Genomic DNA, 14,336 nt, shown 5'->3' with positions numbered 1-14,336 from the left:
CGATGAGGGTGATGGTGGCAGCACGAAGCGTCGAGGTCCAAAGACGTCACGGCGACGCGAGGGCCGTCTGGGCGGCAGCTATAGAGAATTAACATGTGTGGTTGCAAAGCCGCCGTGCGCAGAGCGAAGGCTGTGGTGCAGTAACAAGCTGAAGGCAACTGCGGCGATGCTGGCGGACAAGGACAAGGGGAGTAGAAGCTAGACGGGCAGAGTGATGCTGATGCAGATGCAGATGAGACGCCGAAAAAAAAGTGGTGTCGACTCGCGATGAAGTCAGGATTCGGAGAAGCAGCATTGGAGGGACGCGGTGCTTGTGTGGGACCAAGGCGAGGGGTAGCTATAACTAGGCCCCAGCGTGGTAGCGGGCAGCTGTGGTGGGGTGTTGCCTTACCTCTGTTAGCGCAGTACCTGCGGCGGCAGCGCTGGATCGGGCGCTTCCGGTGAGGCCAGTGCCCGATGGGTATGGCACGGATTGATAAGTGCTGGAGGCAACACTGATGATGGTGGAAATCCTTTTTTTCGTTTCCTAGGTTAATGATGACGGTGGAACACAAAGATAGTACAGCTGTCGATATAGCCGAATGCTACCGTCGATGCCCTCTGGCCGACGGGTTGCTCTCGGTGTTAGAGAGATGTGTTGAGGCTAATCGACTGCGATGCCGTGATTAGATCCTAGTAGGCTGTGCTACTAGGTAGGTACATATGCTAATATCAGATTGAGTGTGTATGGTTAGCGGTATTAGTAGTTACACGTGTGTTGATACAAAGAGTCTGCTTGATGAGTACGAATCTGCATCTTCCAGAAGATAGAGGATTCAGAGAGCCGCCAACCACAATAGAAGGTAGAAGAGTGATTGGACGCAAGGCTCCACGCCCTCCCGGGTGTTTGCCTTGGGTCTCGGTTTGGGCTCGGACGTAAACTTGGGATTAGGCTTGAGGTAACGAAGTGACATCAATGTATTTGATGCATATGCCGCAGATGCGGTTGTTGATGTCTGTTTTTCTTTCCTTTTGGAATATTGGCTTGGGGTGATGGGTTTATATAGCATGCTGGCATCCACAAGTGAATTTCTGCTGGGGAATCTGGGTGTGGCTTTTGTGCTCTGCTGTGGATAGAGTGTAACCGAGATTTGCAGTACTTCCCTCTGTAGTCGCGACAGTTCACAGAATCACAGAAGCATCATTGACATACACCAAGATGTACTCGTTGAGTACATGCCTTTTAGCCCTTGTTGCTACTAGAGGCAAGAGTCGCATGCGGCCTATGCCCTGGTACCTACAGTGTCCTCTATCCGTCCCAGTGACAGCTGTGAACTAGAAATGAACAACTGTTACCATGTTAGCCAATTATGCTTCGTCACCAAAGCTTCTTTTTGTTTTCGAGGACCACAAGTTCAAGCCTCACTTTCGCGGAGGTGGATTCCTTATCAACATTTCCATGGAAATTTCCATGGGCAATTGAACGTGGCGCTCTTAGTACGGAAAATTTTCTTTCTATTCTAGAACTCGTAGCAAAAAAAGAAGCCTGATCTGACGGAGTGCTCCCTCAGTCGGCTGGCTCCTGTATACCTACGCGCAAGCATCGCCGCTAACTCATGCGAGGTACAGTTTTTACGCGGGCATCAGAAACTGTACATGCATAGGTACTTTATCCAATCAGTAGACTTGAGAATTCGTGCAATGCGGTTTCTTGGTATTCGCATCCTATATGCTTCCTCATACTCTCCAAAATACGACATTAGATGGTCTTTGACGAGAAATTAGTCTTTGGTGTCCTATATTCGATACGTAGGCGCATACCTACCTTGATTACAGGCACCTATTTTCCTCTTCTCTGCGGCAGGCCCACCTGTTTCGGTGAGGCTCAGCGACTTTTTTTACTTTTGGCTGCCGGCGGTTTTGCGGGTCCTGAGCGGCGCCTCCACGAACCTGCACATCTCAGAGCTAAAGCCGACGGACTTGGGCCGTATCGGGTGCTACTTCATTTTGCATCCTGTATCAGCGGCAGTCTTTCTTCCAGATAGACCTTCAGGGTTCTCACACTGGGCTTTCGTGTGTTATAGCCCAAACATCCATCTCGCAACACGCGCTGGCCATGGCAGCACCCGCAGCGAAAAAACGGCTTGTCCATCACCTTGACACGCCCTTCTCTACGTCTTCATGGTATGTTAGGTGTATGTTATGGTGTCCGCGTGTCTACCATGGGTGTTAACCAGCAAAATTGATAGGCCCGAGATATCGATCGATGACCAGGATTCTATCTTGGAACTTCTCTGCAGGTATGCTCGCCTATTAGCTCTTTCAACATGACGCAAGAGAAGAGCATTGCGTTGACTCACAAAAAGTAAATTGACTAACTGAAGAGCATTGAAGCCTCCTGAGCCCCATCGGGCAGCATCGTAGGAGTCACGTTAAGCCTTCCAATGGAAAGCGTGCTGCCAAAAGGGAAAAGAAAACGGCCACCAAGTTAGACGGGCCGGTGAATACGGCCAAGTTACCCACGTCACGAAGTTTGGAACTCGGTGCAAGTGTAGATATTGGCTTTAACTCAATCACCAAAAACCTTGGATGCCTAACAAAGCCATCTGAAGCGGGAAATCCCTCCCCCAAGGAATATGCTATGGTGTTCGTCGCTAGAGGCAGCCAGTCACCAGCCTTCAACCACCATTTCCCGCAAATGATTGCCGCCGCGTCTCGAAATTTGCCCGAAACGGAAAAGATACGGCTTGTGGGCTTCTCAAAGCCTTGTTCAGAGAGAATAGGTAACACACTCGGTATTCCAAGAGTCTCGTCGATTGCCATCTCTCGGCATGCCCCGGGGGCTGAGGCGCTCTTGGCCGTCGTCGAGAATCTCGTCGCGCCGGTCGATTCACCTTGGCTGAGCGAAGTGCCCAACGCCGAGTACAAGACAACCCAAATAGCCTCTGTGGAAACAACTATAGGAACGAAGCGCGTGAAATAGTACAAAAGGAAAATGCTGTCTTAGCAAGCCAGTCCACGGTTGCTTTGGTATCAACGACGTGAGTATTCTCTGATGAGCAGCGCTGATATAGCGAGTTTGGAGACTCGCCTTTTGTATATATATTTATATCCCAACATTGCTGATCAACGGCCACTAAAGCAAACCTCTAGATAGGTGGATAATGGTAATTTAAACCAAGTTTTGTATCAATATTATCGATAATTGCTGCATCTATAGGCTGAGAGTCACCTGGGCCTTTGAAGCTCGCTATTCTCCAGCTTTGGTGTTTGCCATTTCCTCATTCCCATATGCCCATATTTATCATGCTTTTGCACACCCCACGCTTCTTGACTTGCATGGCGACCGTCGCGTCTGACGTGTCGCACAAAGTGGCTCTACAGGGTTGCTGCATATACTCCAGATGGGTCCTGATGCATGTGTTCAACGCATTCACTGTTCTTTTCCTGATGCGCATAGAGGAATTGCCCGTGCATATTAACACCTGCTGCCAGTTGCCAGATTCACTTCCCTACATGTACACAGGCGGCGGCTGTCACGCCTTCCGTGCCGCCACCAGTCACTTACTCCCGTCTCTTCTTCTTCACTTTTTCAACACCGTTCGCATTCGCATTCACATTAGCATTTCCTTTCTTGCTCTTTGCAGCACTGCAGCTTCGATAGCAGTGGATTGTGGCTCTGGATTTGCTCATAATCTCATCCGTTTTGAACTTTTCTCCGGTACAATGAGCGGATATAACGATCCGGAGATGTTGAAGGCGGCCATCGAGCTTGCCCAGAGTTTTTCAAGGACCAAGGGAGGCGGGAAGAATAGAGTTGGAGGCGGTGGCATGGGAAGCAGAAAAGAGAATTTTGAACCTCACCAGCCAAGACAGCAGAGTCGATACGGCCAAGTAGCAGCACCGCCGCCCCAGACTTTCACTCCCTCTGCGCCACCACTTCGCCCGTTGGCTCCGCCTCCAAGCAGGCGAAATTACGGTGGTTCTGGAGACTTTGCGACTAGAAGAGCTGCATGTCGTCCCGTTATCGGTAATTTGGGCAGAGACTTTTTGATTGCCTCTGGTGTCAAGGCTGAGCTTGAGCCACCAAGTAAGTTGCCATCTTCAAGCAGCCATCACAGATTGCTCAAGACATGGAAGAACGGAGATACTGATTATTCTTAGAGGATAAGAAAGCTACTGGAAACCCCGTCCCCGTATCTGGCCAAGAATCTCAGAAGGGCCCTCTAGCCGACAAGAAGAGCAATGGGGGAACAACGAAGCCTGAGCCTTTGTCCACCCCACCACGATCCTCCGGCAATGGCCAGTTGGAAAACATCCTTGATGCTTTCTATGCCATCCTAGATAAAAAGCCGAGTATTGGCCAAGAGATTGACACCTTGGCCGAGGCGTTATCCAAAGTAGACTTTAGCGACTTAGGCACGTCCACTCTGGATACTCCATCCGTCAAAGAAAACGCCAAATCTAGCAGCCGTCAATGTACCTGCCAGGAGCTCGATGGACAAGGTAAACTTTGAGCGCAAATGCACTCTCCATGAAGTTAATGAGCTAATATGCATTAGGCAATCATGAAAAACGATGTCCTCGTCATGAGGCGCAAGAGAAGAAGGTCAAGGAAGTTGATGAAGCAGGAAATAAAAATGAGATGAAAGCAAGCGTCGCAAAGGTCAACAATTCAAAGGTTACCGATAAAAAGGCCAACTACACCAAAGCTACCCCTCAGATCCCAGACGATGATGTCGATGTTGACGGTGACGTTGACGTTGGCTATGAGCCAACCAGCGGCCCTGCGTATACGCATTCACGCAAACTCTCTCCTGTTGCCCCGGTCTTTGTGCCTAGGGCTAACCAAGATCTAGGACAGGCTACGGATATAAATGGAGAGAGTAGCTCTTCCATAAAACAATCAACAAAAGGGCTATCGGCTTCGATGTGGGCATAAGGACAGCTATAGAAGCTTCTACTGCTTCAGCCATCTATGGCGTGAGGACACGTAAGGACGTCAATTTTCTATGGATAAGATTATCTATCATCTTTTGGGGGCTACATGCTACGCGAGTTGAGATACTATAGGCTTAAATCATAGCTTGATAGATGATTTGCCGGAGTGGGCTCAGAGAGGAGCGTAATAAATTTCAACGGTCTATTGTCTCGGCATTGATGGCCACTGCAGTGCAGTTATGCAGATTATATACCCAATTGCTCATCTAAATCAACGCTTTTCTCTCATCTCCCCACTATATAAGTGATTATAATTATCAAGGCAAAGTCTTTACTAGCAGCTTCACCCCTTCTCTAACCTTGGGCGAAAAGTGCTTCTTCAGAAGCTCACCCTCCCACACCGTCGCGGCAAACGGATTGCTACCCTCGACCGTGTCGCTGAGCGCGTTGTGTTTTCCATCACCCTTGCGCTCCTCTGTATTCCACAAGCTGGCAATCTTCTTGCCGTGTGTGTGCGCCATGTCGTTGAGCAGGCCCAGTGTAGCCTGGCAGGACTTGTCGGGGAGCTGTAGAGCGGCCGTCATGAGCTGCTTGGTGAAGGCGGCGAGCTTCAGGGGCGGCACGGAGCGGACGTTCCAGGCGGGCAGCAGGATGGCGGTTAAGGAGCGGAGGAGCAGGACTGTGGTTGTCTGGACGTTGATCTTGGAGGTGGTTGATGTGGTGTTGGCGATCTTTGTGAGTTCGAGATCCGGGTGCACGGAGAGGTTGAGGAGGGAGGTGAAGAGGTGGGTTGTGAAGTAGGTGAGGTCGAGGTGGAGATTGTTGCGAGAGTTGTGGGCGTCTTGGCCTTCGAGGAGGGCAAAGGCCGTGACGGTGCAAAGGAGGGCCTCGCGCGTCAGGTTTCGCATGGAGACGCTGTCATCGTCCTCGTTTTGGGCGGCGAGATCGGCATCGGCGTCGTCGTCGCTGTGGCGGATCAAGTCCTTGAGCGCTTCGAGTAGGTCACCGAAGAAGTCTTGGTTGATGAGATGGGCGTACTTGGCCAGGCCTTCGAGAACGGCTCCCATGAGATGAGGAGCGCGCATCTTGAGGATGCGAAAGTAGGTTGCGAAGACGAGCTTCAGCGTCTCGGATTGCATCTTGTCTCGCTCCTCGTGGTCGACCATGGCGTCTGCGGCGGCCATGTCCTTCTCGAGAGACTTTTGCTCCTTCTTGGCCTTTCGCTCTCTCTTGGAGCGGTATTCCCACTTCTTCTTCCTGATTGTGCCGGTTCGCTCGACTGCGTCTTGTGAGGCTTTGCCGGCGAACTCGGAGAGAAGGCGGAGGCTGAGGAAGAGGTTGACGACGCTCTCGTCCACTTCGTATTCCCGAGCCTTCATCATTTTTGAGAGTAGTGAAACAGCCTCCATCGTTGGCTTGCCGTCCTCATCTTCGCGGAATAACGTCTCCAGTGCTTTGAGACACTTGACGGAGCTGCTATCAATCTTCTTCCTGCTCAGCTTATTTACCAAGATGCGCAAGAGGTCGGCACGGAAGTTGAAGTGCGGAACCGCAGCTATCAGGGTGCAGGCACATGTGATGGCAATGCCCGCAACATTTTGCCCTCCCTTGACGGGATTTGTGTCTAGCTTGGCGCACCGGGCCAGCTCCTTTACGTAGTTTTGATAGCCAAGGACCAAGGCCTGCTCGAATTGTCGCAGCGTGCGCACATCCTTGGAGACCTTTTCTGTTGGGTCGTTTTCGGTGGCAGGTCTGATGCGGTATCCGGGGATGATGTCTTTATAAACTGACATCTGCGTCATGAGAGCCAGCATCTGGATGGCAGGGATCTGCGACTCGCCAATGGCAGCGATGGTCTTGAGCGAGCCGACATGTTCCTCAGGGTTCTCATTGAGCGATGTGGCCAGCTTGGCCAGCTCTTCCTGTGCCTCTCGTATCTGCTGAGCCTCAGAGACGGTGGGCGCCTCCTCTTGCACCTCCTCCTCGACTTCTGACTCGATATCGTCCTCCCGGCCCTCGAGCCATTCCGTGTCGCTCTCAACAGATACCAGGTCCTCCTCCTTCTCGAGCTCGCGGAGAATCTCTAATCGGCCGTCGGCCGTCTTGATTGGCAGCTTGGTGCTCTCCTTGTCGGCCTTCTTGCTCTTGCGGCGGCGGTTTGCGTAATCGTCTTCGAGGTCCCAGTTTGACGCCTGCTTGAAGAAGTCTTTCTGGACATTCCTGGATGCCGTGGCTTGCGCCTCGTCGTCCGAGGAGTCGTGAGCCAATTTTCTTCTTTTAGTGCCGTTGATCGCCATTGTCGCTTTGTGATCTCCCGAATCTGGGAGAGATTGATCGAGGCGAGGGTAAAAAGTTGGATTTGGATGTATTCCACGATGCGGGCGCGGCTTCATCTGCGGTGGACGATAAGGCAATCTTCAAAACTTTTTTTCTAGCCAATCTTTGTTCATCTAGACGCCCCAGACGTGAATTTAGAGATAGCTGACCCATACTTATGAAGATAGTGTCCAATTAAAAAAGGGTGATAAGGGGTCTATCTAATCAAAGGCTTATCAAAGTACCGTGGACGCAGTAAAAAATTCCCAGTACCCGCTAAAATTTTCTAACAACTGGTTCTGCCAAATGCGACCCTCCGTCTTGAATTTTACAACCCGCCATTCTCCCACTCATAGCTCGCGATATTCGACAACCGAAGCGCAGTTACAATGGGGTTCTCAAAGCCCCCTGTCCAGTCGCTCAAAATTGCCAACAAGCTGAAGCGCAAAGAGCTGTTTGTCGCCCACAAGAGAGCATCCGGCAAAGAACGCCACGAAGAGCGACACCGTCGTAGAAAGGAAGAGAGCCGGAACCCAGAGCTCAAGGCGGCACGTCTTACGAAAAATGTCCCCCGTACCTTGGAGCATAAGCGAGTTTGGGACGATGTGGACGATGACAGTCTTGGAGCGGTGGTTGATCTTGAGCAATTGAAGAGGAGACGCATGGAGCAGGCTGAGAGTGAAGAGCGAGCGGCGATTGAGGCGGCGGAGAAGATGGACGAGGACGAGGTCGAGGACGATAATGACAGTATGCTGGATTCGGACGAAGAAGAGGACGAGGAAGCGCGAGAGGCTAGACTGGAGAGACAGCGAGAGAAGAGAGCCCAGAGAGTCCCCAGCATTGCTCCTTCAACAACAAGCACGAATCTTGACCTCACGCCGACGTCGCTGGCTCTCAAGTTCCCCTCGCTCTTCACCGACGAACCCCCTCCCGAACCCAAGATCCTCGTCACCACCTCTCTCAACTCCACCCTTCATGACGAGGCGCATATCCTCACCACCCTCTTCCCCAACAGCAACTACGTTCCGCGATCATCCCACCGCTACGGCCACAAATACTCTCTCCGCGAAATCTGCAAGTTCTCCGCCGAACGAGGCTACACTGCCGTTATCCTGATGAAAGAGGACCAAAAGAAGCCCACGGGTCTTTCTGTCGTGCATCTTCCCAAGGGACCGACATTCCACTTTTCAATCTCCAACTGGATCGAGGGCAAGAAGCTCCCCGGTCACGGTAACCCTACGAACCATTATCCGGAGCTGTTGTTGAATAACTTCAAGACTCCGCTGGGTCTCCTTGCGGCAAAGCTCTTTCAGACAATGTTCCCGCCTCGACCAGAATTTGAGGGTCGACAGGTTACCGCATTGCACAACCAGCGAGATTATATCTTTGTGAGGCGTTTCCGATACGTTTTCCGTGATAAGCGTGCGACGGAGAAGAGCGTCGTTGATGCTGAGGGCAATGCGCTTAAGGGTGTTGAAGGTATCCGAGCGGGATTGCAGGAGTTGGGTCCGCGGTTTACGTTGAAGCTAAGACGTGTAGACAAGGGAGTTGGACGAGCGGGAAGCGAAGGTGATGATGCGATTCAGTGGGAGTGGAAGTCCAAGATGGAGAAGGATCGGAAGCGTTTCAATCTGTAAAATCACTTTTATCACTGAAGCGGCGTTATTTGTATTCTTTTTATGTTCTATCATGTTACAGTTATCTATACACATAGATACGTACACTGGTTCCTTAGTTGATAGATTCGTCTAATGGCATCTCCTTTGCCCGTATTGACCTTGTATCACATTTTCGCTATAGCTGGGGCTCCACATCCCGCAAGTTTCTGCCTCTTATGCTTCAGCATGATACATGAGTACCTATTATGTTAGCTTTCAATGATATATGCCTGTCCTCTAGGTTAGTTTCGGTACTTACATGGCGATGCCTGTTATCGCAATCACGACTCCAAGCGCCGATCTATCGCTAATCGGACGGCCAGACAAGATCCATCCTAGGCCCACGATGGTGCAAGTTTTGATGTGGCCGACAACTGTGCTGGAGACGGGGCCGGTCTGCGCCACAATGTAGAATTGAGAGATGTTGACGAGTGAAGCAAACACCATTGACTAGAAGTATAAGTTCAAATCCGTTAGCAGAAAGTTAGAAAGGAGTGAAGAGCATACTGCGATGACGAGCATCTCTTTGCTCAAAGAAGACGGCACATGTGTTGGTAGAAGAAATTGATCAAAGAAAGGGATAGAGAGGAGAAGAAGACAGCACGCCATTGGTGCTTGGACGTAGAGGAGCTGCATGCTGTTCATGTTGAGCTTTCTGTGATAGGCGGCAATCCAGACTGTATAGAGTGACGAGGCAAAGATGCCAGTGAAGGCAAATACGATACCCAATGTGGAAGTAGTTTTAATGGCTTGATCATCTGCTGGAAGAGAATCGTAGTACGTGACCATGCCTACTCCCAGACAAGCTGGTATCAACGATAGTATAGCACTTCTAGGAAGCACTTCGCGATATAGGACGAAATTCATTATGGCAACCGTCGGTGTAAGCAGTATTCGAGCGATCTGGTAGAACGTAACAGTTGAGTAGGCTAAAGACAGGTTTGGAAGAATGACGTTGAAGCACATTGCCGTAGCCAGGGGCATGACGTGCCGGACGAGAGCTGGACGAGGCACGAAGACGCCAATCGGTGATCGGGACAGCACGAAAAGCGTGAGCCAGGTCATGAGGAAATGCATGGCAGCAAAGGTGAGCTGGCACTGCCTCCACCGGGGCTCCGAAAAGATGGCCTTGTTGGTGAAAACCTGTAGACGATGCTGTTAGCAGAATTCCAAGATGCTTTCTTTTGGGAGATGACTTGCGATGCCGACTGTGGCCAGCGTGTTAACGACCATCCAAACGATGGCTTGGAATGGACTAGAGGTAGACTTGGACTCGGCTGATCCATCTTGAGGCGTAAGGAGTCCAGGGGACGGACTTCCAGACCCTTCTTCATCTCTTGACTTTTCGAGGTCATGCATTTCGGCGATGTATGTATATGGTGCCAGCTGCTAACCTTGATGGAGCGGAAGATGCTGGAGATGAGGCCAAATGCGACGGTTCTAGAGTGGGGTCTGTCGAAGCTGTGACTTCTTCTCTTTTTGTAGAAGTTTTGGGTAGAGTGGCTTTTTCTGTCAGGAGTAGAAGAATTCGCTGCGGCGTATGCTTGTCATCACTACATGGAACGCACTTTCCATTTGACATCCTTCCACGACAAAACGCCAAATATTAGCATTTACGGCACATTGTTTCTTTTTATTTTCTTCTTCTTTTTTTTTTTTTTCTATAGTAGAATTGCTAATGAATATCGTTCTGAGCTATGATGACGGTAGTTGAGTAGTTGAAGGAACTTTCACATGCGCGTAGTTCAGGGAAATAATGCCATTGGCTCTGGATATATATGCCCATAGGGTGAGTACCTATCTTTTCACACCTGGAGCGTGTATTACAGGGATAGCGGTGTGGAAATTCAGTGGATGCGCTGTCATGGGATTACAGCAAAATTCTTAGAAAGTAACACAATTAATAGCTGAATTTCTGTTTATTCATCTATCTCAACGAGTGTATCTGATAACTCCCTATCCAATACTCAAGGAATGTGTCAGCCTAGTACCTATAGATCCTCTCTTCTTGGTCAAAGCTAGTAGTGACCGTGGTGTCCTTGATGTCCTTGATGTCCTTGATGCCCTTGGTATCCTTGATGTGCCTGATGTTCTTGATGTGTTTGATGTGCCTGATGTGTCTGATATTGTGTCCCTGGCTCTTCTTTATACGCATATGCCAATGCTCCTCGAATTGGCAAGTTCTTCTTTGCATTCGCAGGGATAGCTCCCGTCACAAAAGCAAGATTGACACCCGGTCGGAAAAGCAAGCAGTGCGTGGAGCCACCGTGATGGAACGTACCAATCTCCTCTCCCTTCTCGACCGTCGCGGGCAGATTTTTGCTGCTGAACTTGTCCAGAATGTCACAAGACGAGACGTCGGCCATTCCAATGTAGATTGCTGCCATGAGGCCAATTGGCTCTGGGGCCTGGATGAAGAAGATGGCTCGCGTGGCGATGTGGCTGATGTAACCCTGGGCAAGATCAGGAGCAGCTCGATCAGGGCCTTCGGGTGCGGTGAAACCGGTGATGGTAGGCTCTGAGAAGTATGTGCCGTCAACAACCTCCGTGTGGACAACTTTGCCAGAGACGGGCGAGTTCCAGCGGTGGTAGGAAGTGGCGCTCAAAAAGGCCTGATAGACGGTGCCGCCAACAAACTGGTCTGCTTTTTCATGCCCGTGAAGCATCTCTTTTACAGAGTACGCCTGGCCTTTGAGCCAGAAGGAGTCATACTCTTGGACGTTTGACTGGAGGGCAAAGGGTTTGGACTCGCACGAATTGGCTACCCACTGTGGCTGGTCTTTGAAGGCAACCGGGCGGATCTGGTCCATGTTTCTGAATTCACGGATAAAGAAGCTGTCCCAAGATTTGAAGCCCCAGTGCTCGGGGTCTCCCACAGGATCGCACTTGAAGATTTGCTCAAAAGTCAGCTCTTCGCCGACGACGTTGGTGTCGTTTTGGATGTGCACAAGAGACTCTTGGCTCAGCCATCCGTCGGGATTGGTGGTGATGACATATTTGGACTTTTCAGTCATCAGAACATCCTGCTTCCAAGTGTCAAGGATCACCTTGAGCTTTGCATTGACCTCTGCCTTGAGAAAGAAGGCGTATCCGCTGCCTGTGCCCATGGGCCAGTCCAGGATAGCGTTGAATGGAAAACCAATCAAGCCCACATCATATTCGAGCTTTTTCCACGACGGGGCCTTGTGGTTCATGACAAACTCGAATACTTCGAGCATTTCTTGGTAGCTTTCAATCTGCTTGTTTCCTACAGGGTCTTCATTGTACGGTGCCTTGTCGGGGACTTCGTCAAACATGGCCTGGGCCAACATTCGAAGCTCGGCAGTGCTCTCAATGAGATCTTTGAGATCCTGGATGGGCTCGCTCAGCATCAGCTTGCCGCGTGGACCAGATGCCCTGTGCTTCTTGACCTCATCCATGAGATCACGCAGATAGCCGACGACAAGATTGGGGTCCCTGGGCAGCCAGCCGCCTACCCGATGGGGCCTTTGATGGCGGCGGACAGGGAGAGGCACCAAGGTAGTCGTCATGATGGTTGGTTGATGATGGGCTTATCTGAAGTCGCTAACTTGTAAAAGATGGACTACTTTGCTAACTGCTTGGTAGTAAATTGAAATAAGTTTTTGAGCACGAGATCGATATCTATTCGGAGTATTTATAGACAAATGTCTGCCCCGTCCAGACACAACTCTTCTTGTCTGAGTGATGTAAGACTCAATTTCTCCTCCCCTCCCCTCTTTCACCAATGCAGTGAACTGCATGTATCATCAGACACTCAGTCGTCATCTCCCCGCACGAAGTATCGTCCTTACAGACAAAAAGCCCAACAAGTCGTCCAATCCTTTATGCACGTTGCAGCCGAAGACGCTCGTCCTGGGCAAGCGATTGGCGTGTTAGCCCTGATGTGATATTGAGCAACGACGCCTCTTACGCATCTCATGTATGTCTCAACAACGTGACTGGCTGCTAGATATGCTGGACGGACACTCATGTCGCAGATGCTGAGCGGGGGAGGGGCTGATTGTTTGCCTACGATAATTGCTCTGCACATGCATTACCATGTATGCCGTGCACCCAATATATTGAGCTGCAAGTCTCGGTCAACGGCCAATGCAACGCCGCTAGGACCAGGCTGCAGGCGGCAGGGTCGGTATATGCCAATCATGGTGCAATATTCTCCGGTGACGGCAGCCGAGTCTAAGCAGCTGCACTGGCCATTGGCTTGGCGCTTTCATGGCGTTGACTACATGGATTTTGAGCAGCTGAGCTGTGCACAAGTTTCATAATATTTGACCCGATAGAGCAGACGGCATACAAGCTGTGGCCGTCGTGGCTGCAGGCTGTCCAATGGCCGAGTCGAATGCCCGCATTCCTGATTCAGCAAGTATGCACAAGTATGCTGTGATCCTACGATTTTCATGATCTGTGGCACAACAGGTGTATGGAGGAGACGCCTGAGGCATTGTACGCGTGTGTCGTGAAAGCAAGATTGAACTCAGCTCGGTGCGACCAGGACCCTGATGAGGATCGCTCTGATATGTGTCGCGGGGCCAGGATCTCTGCTTCTTCTCCTTCCGTTTAATAAGTGAGGATCAACAAATTAGATGCACTCAATTTGCGTTTCAAACAGAAGAAACATGTTGCCCTGCATGGAACGTCCCCACCCCGGATTATTGCCCATGAAAGAGCCTAGTACAAACTTGTAGTTATCAGTGAGGTCGTAACGACCAGGTCCACGATACGAATTTTTTTTCCTGATACGATCCAATAGCCAAATTGCTTAAAAATGCTTAATCCCCTCGGTCCAGGGTCGGGATCCAGTGCTAAGCTGGCAGCCGCGCCAATACAAGTACACGCTTGACACGATCAGGCAAATGAGGTTACTTCTGGTGTGGTGCCCGCCAATTTGCACCTCCTGTCGATCCACGGCGGCCACACGCTTGCGTCGTTTCGGCAGCTTTGCCCATGGGAGGATCCGAAGCCTAGCACCGGCCTGGGCCTCGAGCTCCATAATCGCGGCATCTGCCATGTCCAGCGCTGCGAGTAATCAATGCAGCTCTTGCGATTATGCTTTGGTGCCTGTGGGAAAAAAAGAACGCTTGTGGATGACGTACTCAGGCACAGATTGGAGAGTGGCAAGGTACCCGGTAGGAGTCTCTGCCTTGTGGGAACCGCAGCCGGGGGCCTTTATGCGCGTCACTACCCGCTCTATACTTACAAGCACATGTCGTTGTAGGCTATAGGCCCAGTACCTCGCAGGTACTCACGCCGACTCAGCGGGTCGGGCTGGCCAAGAAAGCATCCGCGCCATGCCCGTTGCAGACAAGGCGCTGGTGAGACGTTCCCACCCCATATCGCAATTAAAAACAGCCAAAGCAATCACGAGCAGAACTGGCTGATCGTCTGCAAAGAGTGGATTCGGCCAGTGCTAGCAGCAGCGAC

At 50.9% G+C, this 14,336-nt stretch overlaps 6 protein-coding genes across 6 annotated transcripts; 3 read left to right on the top strand and 3 right to left on the bottom strand.

The window, feature by feature from the left end:
- Positions 1-2,095: 2,095 nt before the first annotated feature.
- On the top strand, positions 2,096-2,962 carry TGAM01_v204756 (hypothetical protein; the record flags this gene model as incomplete). The annotated part of the gene is made up of 3 exons (XM_024549500.1): positions 2,096-2,163; positions 2,229-2,279; positions 2,374-2,962. 3 exons carry the CDS (start codon positions 2,096-2,098, stop codon positions 2,960-2,962), a joined length of 708 nt encoding a protein of 235 aa, XP_024405730.1.
- Positions 2,963-3,285: 323 nt separating this feature from the next.
- On the top strand, positions 3,286-4,921 carry TGAM01_v204754 (hypothetical protein; the record flags this gene model as incomplete). Its single annotated transcript, XM_018801546.1, has 3 exons — positions 3,286-4,069; positions 4,144-4,485; positions 4,542-4,921. The coding sequence occupies 3 exons, from the start codon at positions 3,286-3,288 to the stop codon at positions 4,919-4,921; spliced, it is 1,506 nt and encodes a 501-aa protein (XP_018665339.1).
- Positions 4,922-5,237: 316 nt separating this feature from the next.
- On the bottom strand, positions 5,238-7,217 carry TGAM01_v204755 (hypothetical protein; the record flags this gene model as incomplete). Its single annotated transcript, XM_018801547.1, has 1 exon — positions 5,238-7,217. One exon carries the CDS (start codon positions 7,215-7,217, stop codon positions 5,238-5,240), a length of 1,980 nt encoding a protein of 659 aa, XP_018665340.1.
- A 408-nt stretch (positions 7,218-7,625) lies between these two features.
- On the top strand, positions 7,626-8,873 carry TGAM01_v204753 (ribosome production factor 1; the record flags this gene model as incomplete). The annotated part of the gene is made up of 1 exon (XM_018801548.2): positions 7,626-8,873. One exon carries the CDS (start codon positions 7,626-7,628, stop codon positions 8,871-8,873), a length of 1,248 nt encoding a protein of 415 aa, XP_018665341.2.
- A 276-nt stretch (positions 8,874-9,149) lies between these two features.
- Positions 9,150-10,253, bottom strand: TGAM01_v204752 (triose-phosphate transporter; the record flags this gene model as incomplete). Its single annotated transcript, XM_018801549.1, has 3 exons — positions 9,150-9,344; positions 9,402-10,049; positions 10,104-10,253. 3 exons carry the CDS (start codon positions 10,251-10,253, stop codon positions 9,150-9,152), a joined length of 993 nt encoding a protein of 330 aa, XP_018665342.1.
- Positions 10,254-10,912: 659 nt separating this feature from the next.
- TGAM01_v204751 (phosphatidylserine decarboxylase) lies at positions 10,913-12,424 on the bottom strand (the record flags this gene model as incomplete). Its single annotated transcript, XM_018801550.1, has 1 exon — positions 10,913-12,424. The coding sequence occupies one exon, from the start codon at positions 12,422-12,424 to the stop codon at positions 10,913-10,915; it is 1,512 nt and encodes a 503-aa protein (XP_018665343.1).
- Positions 12,425-14,336: the final 1,912 nt, after the last annotated feature.

Source organism: Trichoderma gamsii (assembly GCF_001481775.2).
Source record: "Trichoderma gamsii strain T6085 chromosome Unknown Scaffold_14.2, whole genome shotgun sequence".
Classification (NCBI taxonomy): Eukaryota; Fungi; Ascomycota; class Sordariomycetes; order Hypocreales; family Hypocreaceae; genus Trichoderma; species Trichoderma gamsii.
Note: the sequence above shows the minus strand (reverse complement) of the source record. Positions and strands in the feature narration are given on the sequence as shown.